The 15,252-nt window shown below is 41.1% G+C and overlaps 1 protein-coding gene across 1 annotated transcript in view; it reads left to right on the forward strand.

Annotated features, from left to right (window-relative positions):
- Positions 1-8,806, forward strand: part of robo3 (roundabout, axon guidance receptor, homolog 3 (Drosophila)) — a 171,170-nt gene extending 162,364 nt beyond the window's left edge. Inside the window, exons 21-27 of the mRNA XM_053331144.1 lie at positions 598-740; positions 1,238-1,456; positions 2,498-2,694; positions 2,825-2,932; positions 3,834-4,025; positions 4,715-4,857; positions 8,460-8,806. Of these exons, the coding sequence (XP_053187119.1) occupies positions 598-740; positions 1,238-1,456; positions 2,498-2,694; positions 2,825-2,932; positions 3,834-4,025; positions 4,715-4,857; positions 8,460-8,471 (1,014 nt within the window). The 3' untranslated portion in view covers positions 8,472-8,806. The remainder of the gene's footprint in view (positions 1-597; positions 741-1,237; positions 1,457-2,497; positions 2,695-2,824; positions 2,933-3,833; positions 4,026-4,714; positions 4,858-8,459) is intronic.
- The last annotated feature ends 6,446 nt before the right edge of the window (positions 8,807-15,252 follow it).

Raw genomic sequence — 15,252 nt, forward strand, 5'->3', positions numbered from 1 at the left:
TGTTTTCCACTATTGCTCCCATGCTGTGAATATGATGTTTTTATGTTATTATGACTCCATAATTGCTCAATTCTATCTCAATTAAAACAGGTTTCCTATCGTGCTTTAGCGTTTATCTGTTTAACATGTGTGTTTAATATTTGCACATCTGTATTCTCTCATTTATCTGTGAGGATTTTATTTTGCCAACTGAGACATTAATTTTTCATCATTTTTTGACACTTTATAGACCAAATGATGATTCAAGAAAATAATCTGCAGATTAACAAAGTATGAAGAATAATTATTAGCTGCAGCTGTGATTTTTATTGCTTATTTTTTGCAGTATTTTATTTAACTACTCTGTAAAACCAGCTTGGTCAACAGTTGTTCTTTTGAGGGGGGGGGGGGGGGGTCCATCTTAATTTTTCAGCCCCGTTTTGCATTTCTCTCATACATTCTCATGAACAGATGATGCTTCAGCCACAGGCTCGCTGGAGTAGGTGTTAAATTGTGCTCATGATGAATCGGCTCAGTGTGACAAAGTGTCCTCTTCAGTCGAATGATTGCGCATCTTTCTCTCTCTCTCTCCTTCTCTCCATCTGTTTTGTAGGTAAGCCAAAGCAGAAGGCGATGGGTAAGGCTGTCAAGACACCATCTCTGACCTGGATGGAAGCTCTGCCTCCGCCTCCCCCCATCGGAGAGCTGGAACAGTGCGATCAGGACGAGCAATCCCCTGAGCACGAAGACATGGACATAGGGTGAGTCACACTCTCTCCCTATAAATTAGTATTACACAGCTACACCATCGTTTAGACTTACCGTCACCTCTAACAGGCACATTAAGTATGGAACCACAACATGGCTCGTATGCCTCTGGCTTTAACAACTCAATTACCTCGGCCTTGGTCAATTGCTTTTAGTGATTTAGCTGTTTTCTCCAACCTTAAAACACAATTAGCTGTGTTCCTCTTTACCAGTCACTCTTTGCTACCTCAGGGTAAGACTATCTTTCAGTGGAGCAGCAGTCCCACCCAAGTAGAAGCTTAGCCTCCTGCAGTTTTGCCAACGGCAAGGCCCTCTAAACTTGAGTCTAGTGTGAAAGAACAGCATTAATATTTAAGTAGTCTCATAGCTAGCTGGATCTGAAAGGTACCAGTGAGAAAACAGGCTGCCTTCAACAATATCTTTCAAGAACGCATCCAGCTACATCTCTCTCCATGCACTGTGTCATCTAGTCGTGTCTTATCTTTGTCAGTTCGGATGAGGAGTGGTGCCCCCCCCTCCCAGAGAGAACCTACCTGATGGAGGGCTGCGAGGGCGGACCTTCGCCCCCGCAGAGGAACAACGCCTCCTCTCCGGCTACCTCCTACAGCCACCAATCCACCGCCACGCTCACCCCGTCCCCACACGAGGAGAGCCGAGCCCCCCACGACCTGCCCCGCCTCAGCCAGCAAGACGGCCAGCAGCTGTCACGGTATGCGATATGTGACCGAGACCCGCCGTACACACCCGTTTGTTTGCACAATGTTTTTATTCATGCAGTAAGTCATAGTCCTGAACTCTTGTCGTGAACACCCACGATGCATCTGCTGTTCACTATCGCTGAATTCAAGCCACTGTGTTCTGCTCTGTGGAGAGAAAGCTGTTTTCATTCTCATTTTCATTTTCACTCATCGTGTTTTTCCCCAGAGAGTTTACTGTCCACTGCTTGCTAACTGCTGAGTGAAACTATCGTTATTCATTAAGATCAAAACAACTTGGAGAGCAGTAATCAGTGCACACACAGCTCATACCTGTTCATTTTTTAGCATTTTTGTGTAAAATGTTGTGTTATTGCAGGGCTTTATCTTTGACTGAAAATGATTAAAAGAATGAATAACAGTCTTCAATTACAAATTCAATGATATACAGTGTCTTCTATAAGTGCTACAGCTTCACTTGGTCTGCTATGAGCAGTAGCTTATGTTGGCTAATGTTAGCAAGCTTTAGTTAACTTTGAGTCTTTTGAGTTTTGCTGCTGTTATATTACATATCAACCTCTTTATTAGAAAAGTAAAAACACAATAGCTGAAAAAAAACTGTTATTGTTACAATAAACAAAAAAAGTCACATTTCAACAATGAAAATATGATAAACACAATGATTCACTCACATTTTTTTCATATCCAGGAAATAACAAACAGTCAAAAACAACATTTTTTATATATTTGAACAGAGACAATGCACATTGGTAAACATTGCAGAAAAAATAGAGTTAGCCAAATGGCAAATTCTCAGCTGCTGTCTCATTGCCAGATGTTAAATTATCCATTCAAATAACAATGAAGCAGAGCAGACATGTAAAATCATAGCAGGGGAAGGCAGGAAATACACTAAGCGACTAATGAGAGGATAAAAACATTCCACACAAACCATCCATAACATTACTATCCCAGGACATAACCTTCAGTCTGAAGCTTCCCATTCTGTTGATTTGTTCTGTGCAGTTACATGTTGCCCTTACTTCCCATAGCAGAAGGTTACCCTGCGGTCCAGTGCCAGTTCCCCAGGCACCGAGCCCGTCGCTCACCCAGTCCAACCCCAGCCTCTCTGGCCAACAGCATCACGGCTCATCAGAGGTTGGCACGCTGCAGTGCCAAAGTCCTGCCCATCGCTGCCTCCACAGCCAGGGGCCAACTCCCAACGAAGACAACGTCAGCGCCACTACACCCGGTAATATGACTGACAGCTCACACGCATCCACCCTACAGCTATGTTGATTTTGGTCGTTATTGCCAGTCTGTTCGTTACGGAGAAAGACACATTTTCTAACGGTGCTGTCGTTCTCTTTCCTCACACACAGTGCATAGTCGTCCATCCCCAGCAGATGCGTGCACTCCTCCCAACCAAAAATCACGAGTGAAAAAAAAGGTCTCCAAGAGTTCAGCATATAGAAGAGATATACAAGGAGGTGAGAGGGTCCACTCCTACATGATTCATTGCTACTGAACATACAGGGAAGAGTTCACTGTCAAATCAAATACAAGCATTATTTGTGTGACCGTGACAATGACATTCATGCTGAATATGCAGCTCTACAGATATTTGCTGTTAGTAGTCAGTGCTCTTCAGTGCGAGTAAATAAATACTACATCTATTGCTGCGGTCTGTTTATCTCTGAAGCTGGAAGTCGGAGCTGGAAATGGTGTAACAGCTGAGTTTGAAGTGTTCCAGTTCAAGTCAGAAAACTAGTTTCAGCCTGGTTAGCTATCGATAGCAATACCAGTTGCTGTATTTTGCACATACAAACAGTGCAAATGGAACACCATTAATCCATAAAGATATTCTTGCAAAACCTCCACACCTTCAACTCTGGTACAAAAGGTGTGATGTGAGTCTAGTGTTCCTGTTCCTGATCCTTTACATGAATTTGACTTCTAATAATCTTAGTTTACAGACTCTGTTTTCTCTACACGCTCCACGTTTCCCAGATAACCGTCTCCCAAACAGATTGGAAACGATGGTAATCTAAAGTTGCACCGCATTGTCAGATCCATTAACCTTGAAACCAATTAAACAGCACGCGGCTGCATGTGAATCACACAATCAGATCCCTTAACTCCTAACAAACAGGAACGCTAAAGACAAGAAGAATCCATGTTTATTTTAATTTATCCTTGTTTTCTAAAGCAAAACAACCCTGTAACTAGTCTCTCGGGTTCTCTCATTATGCACAGGAAGGAAAAAAACACAACAAAAACAAAATACTCTCATTCTTTTTTTAAAACAATATTAACCTGACTCTGAATCGTAAAAACTCTCCTCATTACAGCCTGAATTCTAAACTCAAATCTCATTCTTCATGCATGATTATTCCTCCACCTGTTTGTGTTCAGACCTGCCTCCACCCCCGGAGCCGCCCCCCGAAGAGACCAGGTTGCAGGGCTCCCAGAGGTGCATGGAGGCCAGCAATGTGACAAACGGCGCTCTGTCCTCCCTGGAGAGGAGCGAAATCAGCAGCAATAGCCATCAGCGCAAAGGCTCGGGACAGAGACACACTGAGAGTAAGAGCCAGTTCTGTTTCACTTCTAATTTAGTTTAAGCTTAGAAAAATCCAATTTGGCTCAAAAGGGTAAGGTAAGGTTTCACTCCTTACAGAAATAAGAAGTGAGCTAAAAAGACACACCTGCTTTATATATTTGACTGAGATAGAGTGTAATGTAGTTATGTATACTATGATCAGTCAGCTGTAGCACTGTCCACACTTCCAGGATGCTGTATCATGCTCTACTGCTGCACTGCAGTATTTTCTCCTCGGGTGTTACTCAGCAGAGTAGAATGAGCTTTGGCTGGAACACAACAACTTTGCCAGATCATTCCTTATGGATGATTTAAAATGAGAACAACATGCAGCTGTAAGCACGGCAAGCACACATTTATAAATCAAGGCAAATAATTCCTTTGTGGTCCAGAAAAAAAACTAGAAATCCCACAACATGATGCCTCCCTCCGGCTCACATTCACACATATTTAAGAGAGAATTGTGTATTCAGGCTGTCCCCAGCTGCAGAATGAATTATGATCAAATAGAACATATTTATAGGGATGTTTAAGATAGAAATTGATTGCCTAGAGCTGCATTAAATTGCTGTTTCTCCAGTAGATATATATTATACTAAATGAAGCATCCTCCCACTATGCTCTGCTGCAGATGTTCACTGTTCATTTCTCTCCTTCATCCACGCATCACCAGGTGAGGAGATGATGGCGTACAGCAGTAAGGCCGGATACCTCTCCAGGGGTCAGATGTCCAGTAACTGTTCGACCACAGGAAGCTCCTCATCCAGGGGCTCCACGGGCTCCAGGGGTCTCAACTCCACCAGGAAACACAACGAGGTACCGTAGCAGACTGATGCAAACGATCTTGTAATTTAAAGTGCAGTTTTTATGCAAGAGAAATGTTCTCTTTTCACCTCAAATGGTTTTAATAATTGATGCGTTCAAGATATTTATGAGCAGGGGAACAAAGACTGCCACGGAGAAGTTCATGCGCTTTAGTTTTATCTACATATCATTACTTACGCTCCATAAAACACACACATTTTTATACGTGCGGGCACATGAAAAGAGCTCTTACGTCCCCTGTTGCCCACACACACACACACACACACACACACACAGTCATCAACATGCTCCAGGGCTCGTACTTACAGATCTGCCATTACTGTCTACTCAGGGCAGGCTTTACAGTAAGAAACAGTGTTAAGTGTGCACGCCCACTGCTCTTTGTGGAGTGCACTTCTGAGCGTACACTTCACTGTGTGAGTGCTCCTTTAACGTACCCCACCACCCCCCCCCTCCCGCTGCAGGGGCTCCCTTGCAATGAGCCGGTGTCTTTAAAGGCAGAACAAGCTGTGCCAGCCGAATGGAAAGCTCTGCGGGATTTCATGCAGCGCTAGCAAACACCGTCTGACACCCATACCCCCCCCCCCCCCCCAACATTACTGTAGTCACACACAGTTAGCCTTGGAAGGTTGTGTACAGGATCAGTCACAATCAAATTAAATCTATAATCAGTGACCTGGGTTAGGACAAAGTGAAGGATGCAGGAATGAGAGGGTTTCTGCTCAAGTGTGAAAATAAATCAAATTCAAAAAGTGAATGGAAACTTAAGAAAGAACGTTTTACTCTGTTTCCTAGGATAGTCAGGCCTGTATTCAATGTTAACAAAAAAGGGAAACTAGCCTTTGAAAATTAGAAATTTTTTAATTTCCATTTCAACATTTCCATTTCAGCTTTTACATTTTCCATCTCAGAGTTTTACATTGTCAGACCACAAGTGTTACTCATTTTTATTAATATTTTTATTTGCAGTTTCCCTTTCCTCTTTTTAAATGGTCTGTACCTATATAGCAGTTTTCTAGTTTTTTGACTAGAACCAGACCGATATATCAGTTAACTGATATTATCAGCTGATATTGGCCTATCACAGATATATCAGTATCAGCATGCGTGTTGGCTGATATGCACCAATATTTGTAGATAAGTTATATAGACAGCATTATATGTATATATATCCTATTTCTTAATTCAAGTTTAATGCGTACATACATTTTTTTGTTTCTAATTATTCATTTTATACAATAAATATAACTCAACTGTAAAATATCATGCCACCATTACATATCTTTGTCAGGGTTTGATAACCACTTTGCCATAAATGTGCTTTTTATCGACTGATATCAATGTCTGAATTTTTAAAACTCCTTGGTATAGGTATCGGCATCGACCCCAAAAATCCAGTATGGGTTGGGCCTTATTTTTGACCACTCAAAGCACTTTTACTTTTACACTTCATGTCACCATCAAGAGCAATTTGGAGTAAAGTATTTTGCCCAAGGACAGGTCTACAGGACTGGAGGAGCCGGGAATCAAACCGCTGATCTTCCGATTAGTGGACGACCCGCTCTACTTCCGGAGCCACAGCCTCCATCATGCCTCTGCACTATAACGGAGTAGAAGATGTAAAACAGAAATTAGAAATACCTCATAATGACTCTCAAGCACAGAACACAAGTAAATCTACTCACTCACTTTCCACCACTGCTTTTAGTCTGTTTGTTAGTAAGTCAGCCATCGTAATAGATTTATGAGAAATGGCGAGTGCAGCCGCTTTGATTCTTCCTCTTAGTGCTGTAGCTGTTAACTTTCACTGTGTAACCTGAGGAGTCACCATAAAGCTGCCTGTGTGTGCAGACAGAGAAAGGATGAACGGGTCACGGGTCAGCCAGCCTCGACCTCAACACACATCTGACATGGGAATGTAGCGAAGCAGCTTGTAAAAGTGACACATGCACACAATTGCTCTTTTCACTCACTCTAAACACATCACACACACACACACACACACACACACACACACACACACACATAACTTACTTGTATCTCGTGCTTGTCAGGTCACCCCTGTGGAGCAGTAAGGAACACCTAACCCACTCTCCTCAACTGACCCTAACTGACCTTAACAGGCTTTTTACCCCTTGCTGGGAACATGAAAGCACCCCCACCCTCGCAATAAAGTTTGGGGTGTTCCCACAGGAAGTATGGATTAGGTTACCCCCTTTCTTCCTGTTGTGTTACTGACCACTATCTGCTGCCCTTTGACCCAGGCGGTCAGTCTGGGATGAGTTGGGGGTGTGGGGGGGGGGGGGTTGCTGCTGTCCTCAACCCCCTCCATGTGTTGTGACATGTGCTGTGAGGTCACATTACACATCCCACTAGACTGGACATCAAATCTGTGATGACTGGCAGGAATTTGAGACTTATGTCACAGATAAGAGGATAAAGTGTATGACTCATACAAGGCTGACAAAACAAACACTTCATGACCAATCACATCAGAGGAAAACGGTTGAAGAACACAGACCTGACAACCAGGCTTTAGAGAACACTCCCTTCATCGGCCTTGTTACATAATGCATCGTCTTTATCTTTGCAAGAATATAAACTCTCAACAGACTTTAATAATAAAACCAAAACACTTATTGTACTTTCTTTCATTTGGCTCTCACAGGCACATCTGTGTTCAGCTCAGTGTTTCACATCACATAAAAGTTCATCCAGAGTTAGTTATAGAAATCTTCACAGAATGGATCCAATCTTCATAAAGTGACAGTCTTGACAAAAGTGACCATTTGGCAAGAATAGTCTTCTATTGCACCCAGTTTTATGAGCTTTTTCTAGCTGTAATCATTCCTCCTGTTCATACTGACCATTAGAAGATCCTTTCATAATACACTTACAATGGAAGTGATGGAGGACAAAATCCACAGTCCTCCTTCTGTATAAACATGGATTTAAAAGTTGATCTGAAGCTAATATGAAGCTTCAGCGTCCAAATGAGTCAAATCTTCATCTTCTATGTTTCAACGTTAGTGTTTTTAGTGGCAAAGTCTTTTTGTTATTATACTTCCATCACAGCTCAACAGAGAAACACTAAGAGGGAACTAGATACTAAAAAGACTGTAAATGTGTCAGATATCACTTGCTATGACTAACTCACACTGCTGAAGCTCAATAGAAGCTGATCATCTACTTTTAAATGACTGTGTGGACTCACTGTGGATTTTGTCCTCCATCACTTCCCTTGAAAACACATTTAAAGGAGATCTTTTAACAGTCAGTATGAATAGGAGGAATGATTATAGAGAGGTTCATATGGACCACTGACTGTTGTTTTAAGACAGATTTGTAAAATGGTCCTTGAATATATGAAACACCCTGCTAGAGAAGTAAGTCTTAGATCAGGAAGATCAGGTGTACATGTGTAGGAAGAGACAATGCTAACATAATGCTCCCTGTCCTTCAGTAACTACTATAGTGCATCTTATCAAGGCATTCAGTTTCCACATGTACAGAGTGCTTCAATAACTTTACTGTGTAACTGCCGTTCATTTCCTATGCGATCTTTTGACAGTAAAATATTTCTCTCTCTTCAGGAAATGAGATAAGGCCATCAGCGAGTCTGTCAGCGTACCTTCGATGCCTCCATCATCCATCTCTCCACTGTGGACACAAAGAGCTGAACAAGAGGAAGAGTTTTCTGCTGTCAGGATAAGCAGACTCCGTGTCATTGCTGTGAAACACAGAACAGACTCTACATCATGCTTTTTTGGTATTACTATGATTATTTATGAGCTATCCAGTTCACCCCCCCCTCCTCCTCCTCCTCTTCCTCCTCCTCCTCATCCTCCTTCTCCCTGTTGATTTGTAAATACCTGTGTCTGTACTGTTCTTTTGTGGGCTCTGGATACAGGGAAAGAGACGTATATTGTATTTATGAAGATAAAAAAAACAAAATCTCATGTAAAAAAAAAAAAAGAAGTCTGTTATAATAAAAAAAAGCTCATGTCTTCTTGAATGTGCCAACTTTTTTTTTTTTTTGTCAAAATGTACAGTATACGTTTTGGAAAAAAAAGCATTAACTACTGTTGCACTCTCTTGTTGTGATGGCCAAACAACAGAAAATATTTGAAGCACAAAGTGTGTTTGTCGGTCGAGAGGGACGGTCGGAAAAGCCAAAACGAGCGGGTTCTCGCTCCCGGGACCCGGGGCCCCTGCGCCCATGTAGTCCGCTAAGAATGTCATAATACTTTTTCTATGTTTCTCCTTGGGTTTCCCTGCAGCAGCGTGTTCCCGTGTGCCAGCAGACAGACAGGCTTTATAAAAGTTTGATTGTATCTCCTTCTCTCGTTCCCGTCCCCTCGTTCGTCTGAGGGACTGTTTGCTGCAGTGGTGAGATAAAAATTTGCATATACTCTAAAACAAACAAAAAAATGTATGTGGGCTGACTTTTTTGTACTTTGTTGTTTTGTAAATGTACAATAAAATACATTTGCTGATCTATGCTTCTACTGTTTCCTTTAGAGCAGCTTCCAGCACATGAAGTACTGTGTTTGTTTTTTTTAAATCAGGCCAAATGTCAGCAGTGCAAATTGTCACTTATAATTGGTAAGTGATGTTTTTGATTGGTTGCTTTTTCACACAGGACCTTTGAGTGTATTTTTAGTTTACCCCCTTGTTAAGAGCAATTTGTTACTTTCCATCATCTGGCATGCACGCCATCACAGCCTGACATCAAACACATCCAGTCACTGTGAGTGATCTGGTGTTTTATTAAAGCTTGAGTGAACAGCGCTGAAGTGAACATAATTTTTCTACACCTCAGACTACACTTACACACACGCATGATGCAGTGGGGGAAAAGAAATGAACAGGAAAAGTGAAGTACACATGTACACCTCACAACATTCATATGAAGCCTTGTTGTAAAAAGCGATGGATATGATGACATTTACATTCTATATGTGGATATGTGAGTGTTTTATAGGACACACCTGAAAACATCCAAACCTATATACAGAACCAAATGTCATTTTATCAAGCACATACTGTATAATACAAGGGTGTTAAACATAGGGCCAACGGCCCAGAACTGGCCTGCCAAGAGGTCTAATCTAGCCCACTGGATAACTGTGCAAAGTATGATGCAGGTTAAACAGTGAGGAGCCTACTTTATGTAAAATGCTGCTTCAGACATTTTTTCCAGATTACAATCCTCTGAAAAACAATGAACACATATTGTGATCATATTTCAATATGTGGATAATATATTGAACAAGACTGTAAAAGAGTGAGGCCTAATATTGTTGAAATTGCACTCATCCACATCTCAGGCTGTTCATCTGTTTTGCAAATAGATGGTTTATTATAGTAAATATACATTACATATCATATTATATTATATATTATTTCTAGGTTATAATGCCATGCTTTTACTGGTCTGGCCCACTTGAGATCAAATCAGGCTGTTAGTGGCCCATGAACTGAAATGAATTTGACACCCCTTCTATAATACATACACATTCATATGCAGGCACATGTGGATCACACGTGAGGTAGAACATTAAATATATTTCACCACCATGCATTGACCCTCCACATTCCAAGAGGTTTCATTGGTTCAACTGGCCTGTAGGTCATTCACACCTTGATGTCACATGAGAGTCATGCAGTTCTCTAAAGTCAAAAGGTCACTTTGTAGTCATGTCAGAGCCAGCAGTCAACTTAATGAAGGTGTGATTTTTTAAAGACATGTCTAAGAGGGGTGTGAGTGTAGCGTTGTGACCTGTGATGTTTTAGAGGCTAAACAGAATAGCATTGTTGATTGGTTGATCTACTGTTGTGATTCAGACTTAAATATCACCACACAGATGGAGCTGTGATCTCCCGAAGGCAAACCCTAAAGACTCCCCCTCACTTTGACCCTCTCTGAGGTCAGGGACATCAAATATGATTACACACACTGGACAAGCATGAATTTGAGATTTATATTAAACACAAGAAGATATAGTTTAATATATAACTCCTACAAAGCTGTAGTCATTATTCAACTGATCTTATTGTGCTGTTTCATATCCATATCCTTCTGTTATCCATCACTAACTGGGCCAAACTCACACACATAACCGACAACACTGCCAGGATAATTACACTCCCAACACCCAGCCTCACATAACTTAACAATAAAGCCATCGCAGACATCACACCCCCATACAATCACCACCTCACCTTAGTGCCCCCTGGGTGCCACTACAGAGTGTTGATGGTGGTGCAGAAGGGCTTTTTTAAAACAGTCATAACCATTTTAAACAGCAGGCCGGAGTGTGTCACTTTATGTCGCTGTTGTTTTATTATTTGTACAGAGCTGTGGAGAGGAATTTCATCTTGGGAACAATAAAGTCTAAAGTCTGCTCATTTGTTGTACTCCTCAGGATTGCTTCAGTGATCCCCAAACCTTTCATCTAGAGCCACTAGATAAAAATTGTATTTGTCCAGTACTTTGGTTTATGTCCAAATAGCTGCAAAACTGATGACATTCCCACCAGTCTCTGCTATACTTCATGTTCAGGACTGCTCTGTAATTAGAAAATGAAAAAATGAGAACAAGCCAAACAGCATGCCTGCAGAACATCAACCTGACAATAGCCTCACAGACTTAACTCTAGCCTTATTAGTCTTCTATCCATCCTCTCATATCCCCCCAACTAAGGGTAACTAAGGGCATTTGCCCAAATCTAGCAGTGGATTCAGGTCTGAGATTCATTTTTGACAAGCGGTAAGTCATAAAAGAAATCCATAAGATGAAAGCTGAAAGTGTGTTAGCTCCAACTTCTAAAAACCCTTGAAGCAGACCTAATACTGTCAGCATGTAAACTTCTTGAACCCTTCAACTTCCATTCCACACGTTCCAGTCAGGCCTGAGTTAAATAAAGAAATAAAGAAATAATAAGAAAAAAGAAAAAGAAGTGTGCCTTATTGCTAAAGTTCTGTTTGCCTCTCATTCTCGTAATGCCTCATTCTTCCTCCAACTTCACAGTGCATTGCACCTGGGTGAGTGCTGTACGCGCCGACGAGCATGAAATTGCCAAGCTCTCTACTCTGAGAGTGCAACACACACTCCCCTCCTGCTGCCCACCTGAGACAAGGCATGCATTACCCTCCGGTGCTCTACAGATGCTCGCCGTGTCTTGGCATACACAAACTCGCCCGACTCACAGGCTCAGACGCACACACGTACATGAATAGCCCAGGGTGTGTTTCTTCTCCTCTCCTCTCCTCTCCTCTCCTCTCCTCTCCTCTCCCTCTCTTCTCTTCAGTGCTCTGTGATCAAGTGAAAGGAGCATGATAAGCTACTGTACACAGCTTTGTTGCAGCTGGGTGAAGGTGGAGATGTCAACAGTGAAAACAGTTTTTTTAAAGCTTCAGAGAATGAATTGAGGTTTGATTGATATGCTTTTTATTTTTACAATTTGTGCCATAACCTGCCCACATTGACATTTGATAACCTACACACATATAGGTTACATTAATATTCCAGTATGCTACAGTACTAACAGCATGTCATCTCAGTAATACAAATAACCCTGTGGGAGCATAGGTACTAATTGGATTTGTTTGTTCTTTTTTTTTTGTATATTTCTCAAAGGTTGTAGAGATGGCTTTTCTGAAAAGGGTTCATTTAATGATGTTCTCTTCTATACTGGAGATAAATTGGATTTAATTCAACGAGGTATAGAGAGAGCTAGAGCTTTTCCTTTTGAATTAATGTCACTGTGTGTGAAGCCCTGAGTACAACCTCCTCCGGATGAAATGGCAAAGTCACGTAAAATCAGATTATATCAGCTGAACGTGACGGGATAGAGGTTCAGATACAATTTCAAATAAGGTTAAAGTACCACAACACAATAAGGTACATTTGGTCCTATAAGCTGGCTTTTAAACTGGATTTCTATCTATGGCTGCTAAAGACTAACATGCTTTACCATATCTGGCTCTGATGTGAGGTGAGAATGTACCTGACTCTGGGGCAATGTGAGCTGTGATAGGCTGCAGTGTACATTGGTATGAATGTTAATAGACTGGCTGTTCACATGAAGCATCGCATAGTATTTAATGAAGTTTTATAACTAAGTTTGGGAACAAGGATCATGCCTCATACCTCCCTTATTTCTGCAAAAGAAGTGTCTCATTTCTCACATCCCTCCATCCCAAACCCTTTCTAACATTCTCTCTTTCATTTGACTTCAGGAACCATGGGGGCTCCATCTAGGACAGGAAGAAGAGACAGCTCCCCAAATATCACCCCACACTGGTTAACTCTCTATACCCACCACAAGATCAGTAGAGCATCCCACTCCTCCATCCATCCAACTGGCACCCTGATTCTGACCTCATTCCTCCATCCCTCCATCCCTTCATCCTCTCATCCCCCTCCCCTAACCCGTCATCCCTCCATCCCCTCATCCCTCCACCACTAACCCTTTTCCAAACTTTAAACTCATATGTAAGTAGGCTTGGTTTTTATTATTGAATAAGCCTTTAATGTAAGCATTTGGACCACACGACACAAAACCCCCCAGCATGAGATACAGAATATTACCAACATATTTCCCTTTAGTATTCAGCTTTATTCACAGAAAATAACCTTGTAAAAGAGATTTAGGATTATTATTATTATTATACACTGTGGATATCAGGCGAGGAGCTGTTCATTAAACAAACCCACAGGCAAGGCTTTACAGAGAAAGCGCTGGATTGTATTCTTCATGCAGGCCATTAGGGTTTAATGTTTTAACATAATATATCCAGAAGCATTCAGTTTCAACAGAGATGTTTCAACATCGCCATCTCTCATTTCTATTATTCCAACAGCAATGCATTTTATATCTTTAATCATAAGTCCAAAATCTTACAACTGATGAGGTGATGTTCTGTCTTCTAATGCAACTTTTTACATTACCTCTGTCATTAGTCAACATAGAGAGGATGAGGATGAAGCACGTGTGTTTCTAAGCATAGTGGAGACTCTACATGTAAGATTCCTTTTAATATTCTCCATGCACTGACAAACCAATTTATCACATTAATTCTGCCGAACGTATTAGATATGACTATAGAGAGGGAAGGTTAAGCATACTGAACTCTGCATGCGTGGAACATACATATGAAATCATTGCTAATGAAACAGTGGGTGTAGTGAGCTGAAGAATGAATTAAAAAGGGAGGAAATTACAGTTGAATTGTAGAATGTCACAGCAACATAGTTATAAAAGGTCACCTGATGTTGCAGTAAATGAAAGCATGGATATTCATATATATACAAGTATTAATGTACACTTTTGAGAGTTATTCAGATGTGTCATTTGTTAAAAGTGCCAATCATTTCCTCTCTAAGCATCTCATGTAGTTTCATTAGCCAAGCTGTTTGTGGCCTAAAGAGGTGACGTTATCCAGTATTTCACACAAAAAATCAAATTCACAAAGACAAGAGAAAAGTTTAAAAAATGAATACTTTCCTTCCTTCCTTTCTTCCTTTCTTCCTCATTAATAATCATATGACACCCCCACTGGGAACCACTGGGCTAAAGCTTGCCCATATAAAGTAGTTAAAATTACTGTAATTCCCTCTTGATTAAAAACTCTACCTTACTGTTTGCATTGCTGCTTAATAATGTCATATATAATATTACAGTCACAGGAATATTTTACTACTTCTACTGCCCAGTTATTAACAAGGTCCAAGAAATGAAAGCACATCACCCCCATCCTCGCACCCTTACACTGGCTCCCCGTTAATTACAGGATAACGTTCAAAACGCTTCTAATTGTCTATAAACCCCTCCATGGTCTCACCCCCACATATATCTCATAACTTCGCACCCCTAAAAACACCAACAGACCCCTCAGATCCTCCCACCCCAGCATGTTGGCAGTGCCCCGTTCATGGAAATAAAAAGTCTGGGGGCTTGTAGCGGCCCCTCTGCTCTGGAATAGCCTGCCTGAATTAGACAGCATGAGACTGTAGATCATTTTTTAAGATTTATTTTTGGGGCGAGAGAGGGCTTTTCTTGCCTTTATTCAGTCAGTAGGTGGCAATCAGGCTGATAGGAAACAGGGGGAGAGAGAGACAGGGGGAATGACCTGCGCATTCAAATTTTAACATGCATCTAAACTCTCACTTTTATTACTTTTATTATTTGTTTAATGACTGTTTTTTTTTTTTGTTTTTTTTTTAATTTGTGCTTAAACTTTATTCTATTTCAATTTTCTCCGTTTATGCTTGTATGTGCATTCATATGTCTGCTTTTGTGAAGCACTGGTGCAAAATCTGTTTCCTTTTTAAAGTGCTATATAAATAAAATAACTGATTAGCCTAAGTGAGGCTACAGC

This window comes from Scomber japonicus, chromosome 13 (genome assembly GCF_027409825.1).
Source record: "Scomber japonicus isolate fScoJap1 chromosome 13, fScoJap1.pri, whole genome shotgun sequence".
Classification (NCBI taxonomy): domain Eukaryota; kingdom Metazoa; phylum Chordata; class Actinopteri; order Scombriformes; family Scombridae; genus Scomber; species Scomber japonicus.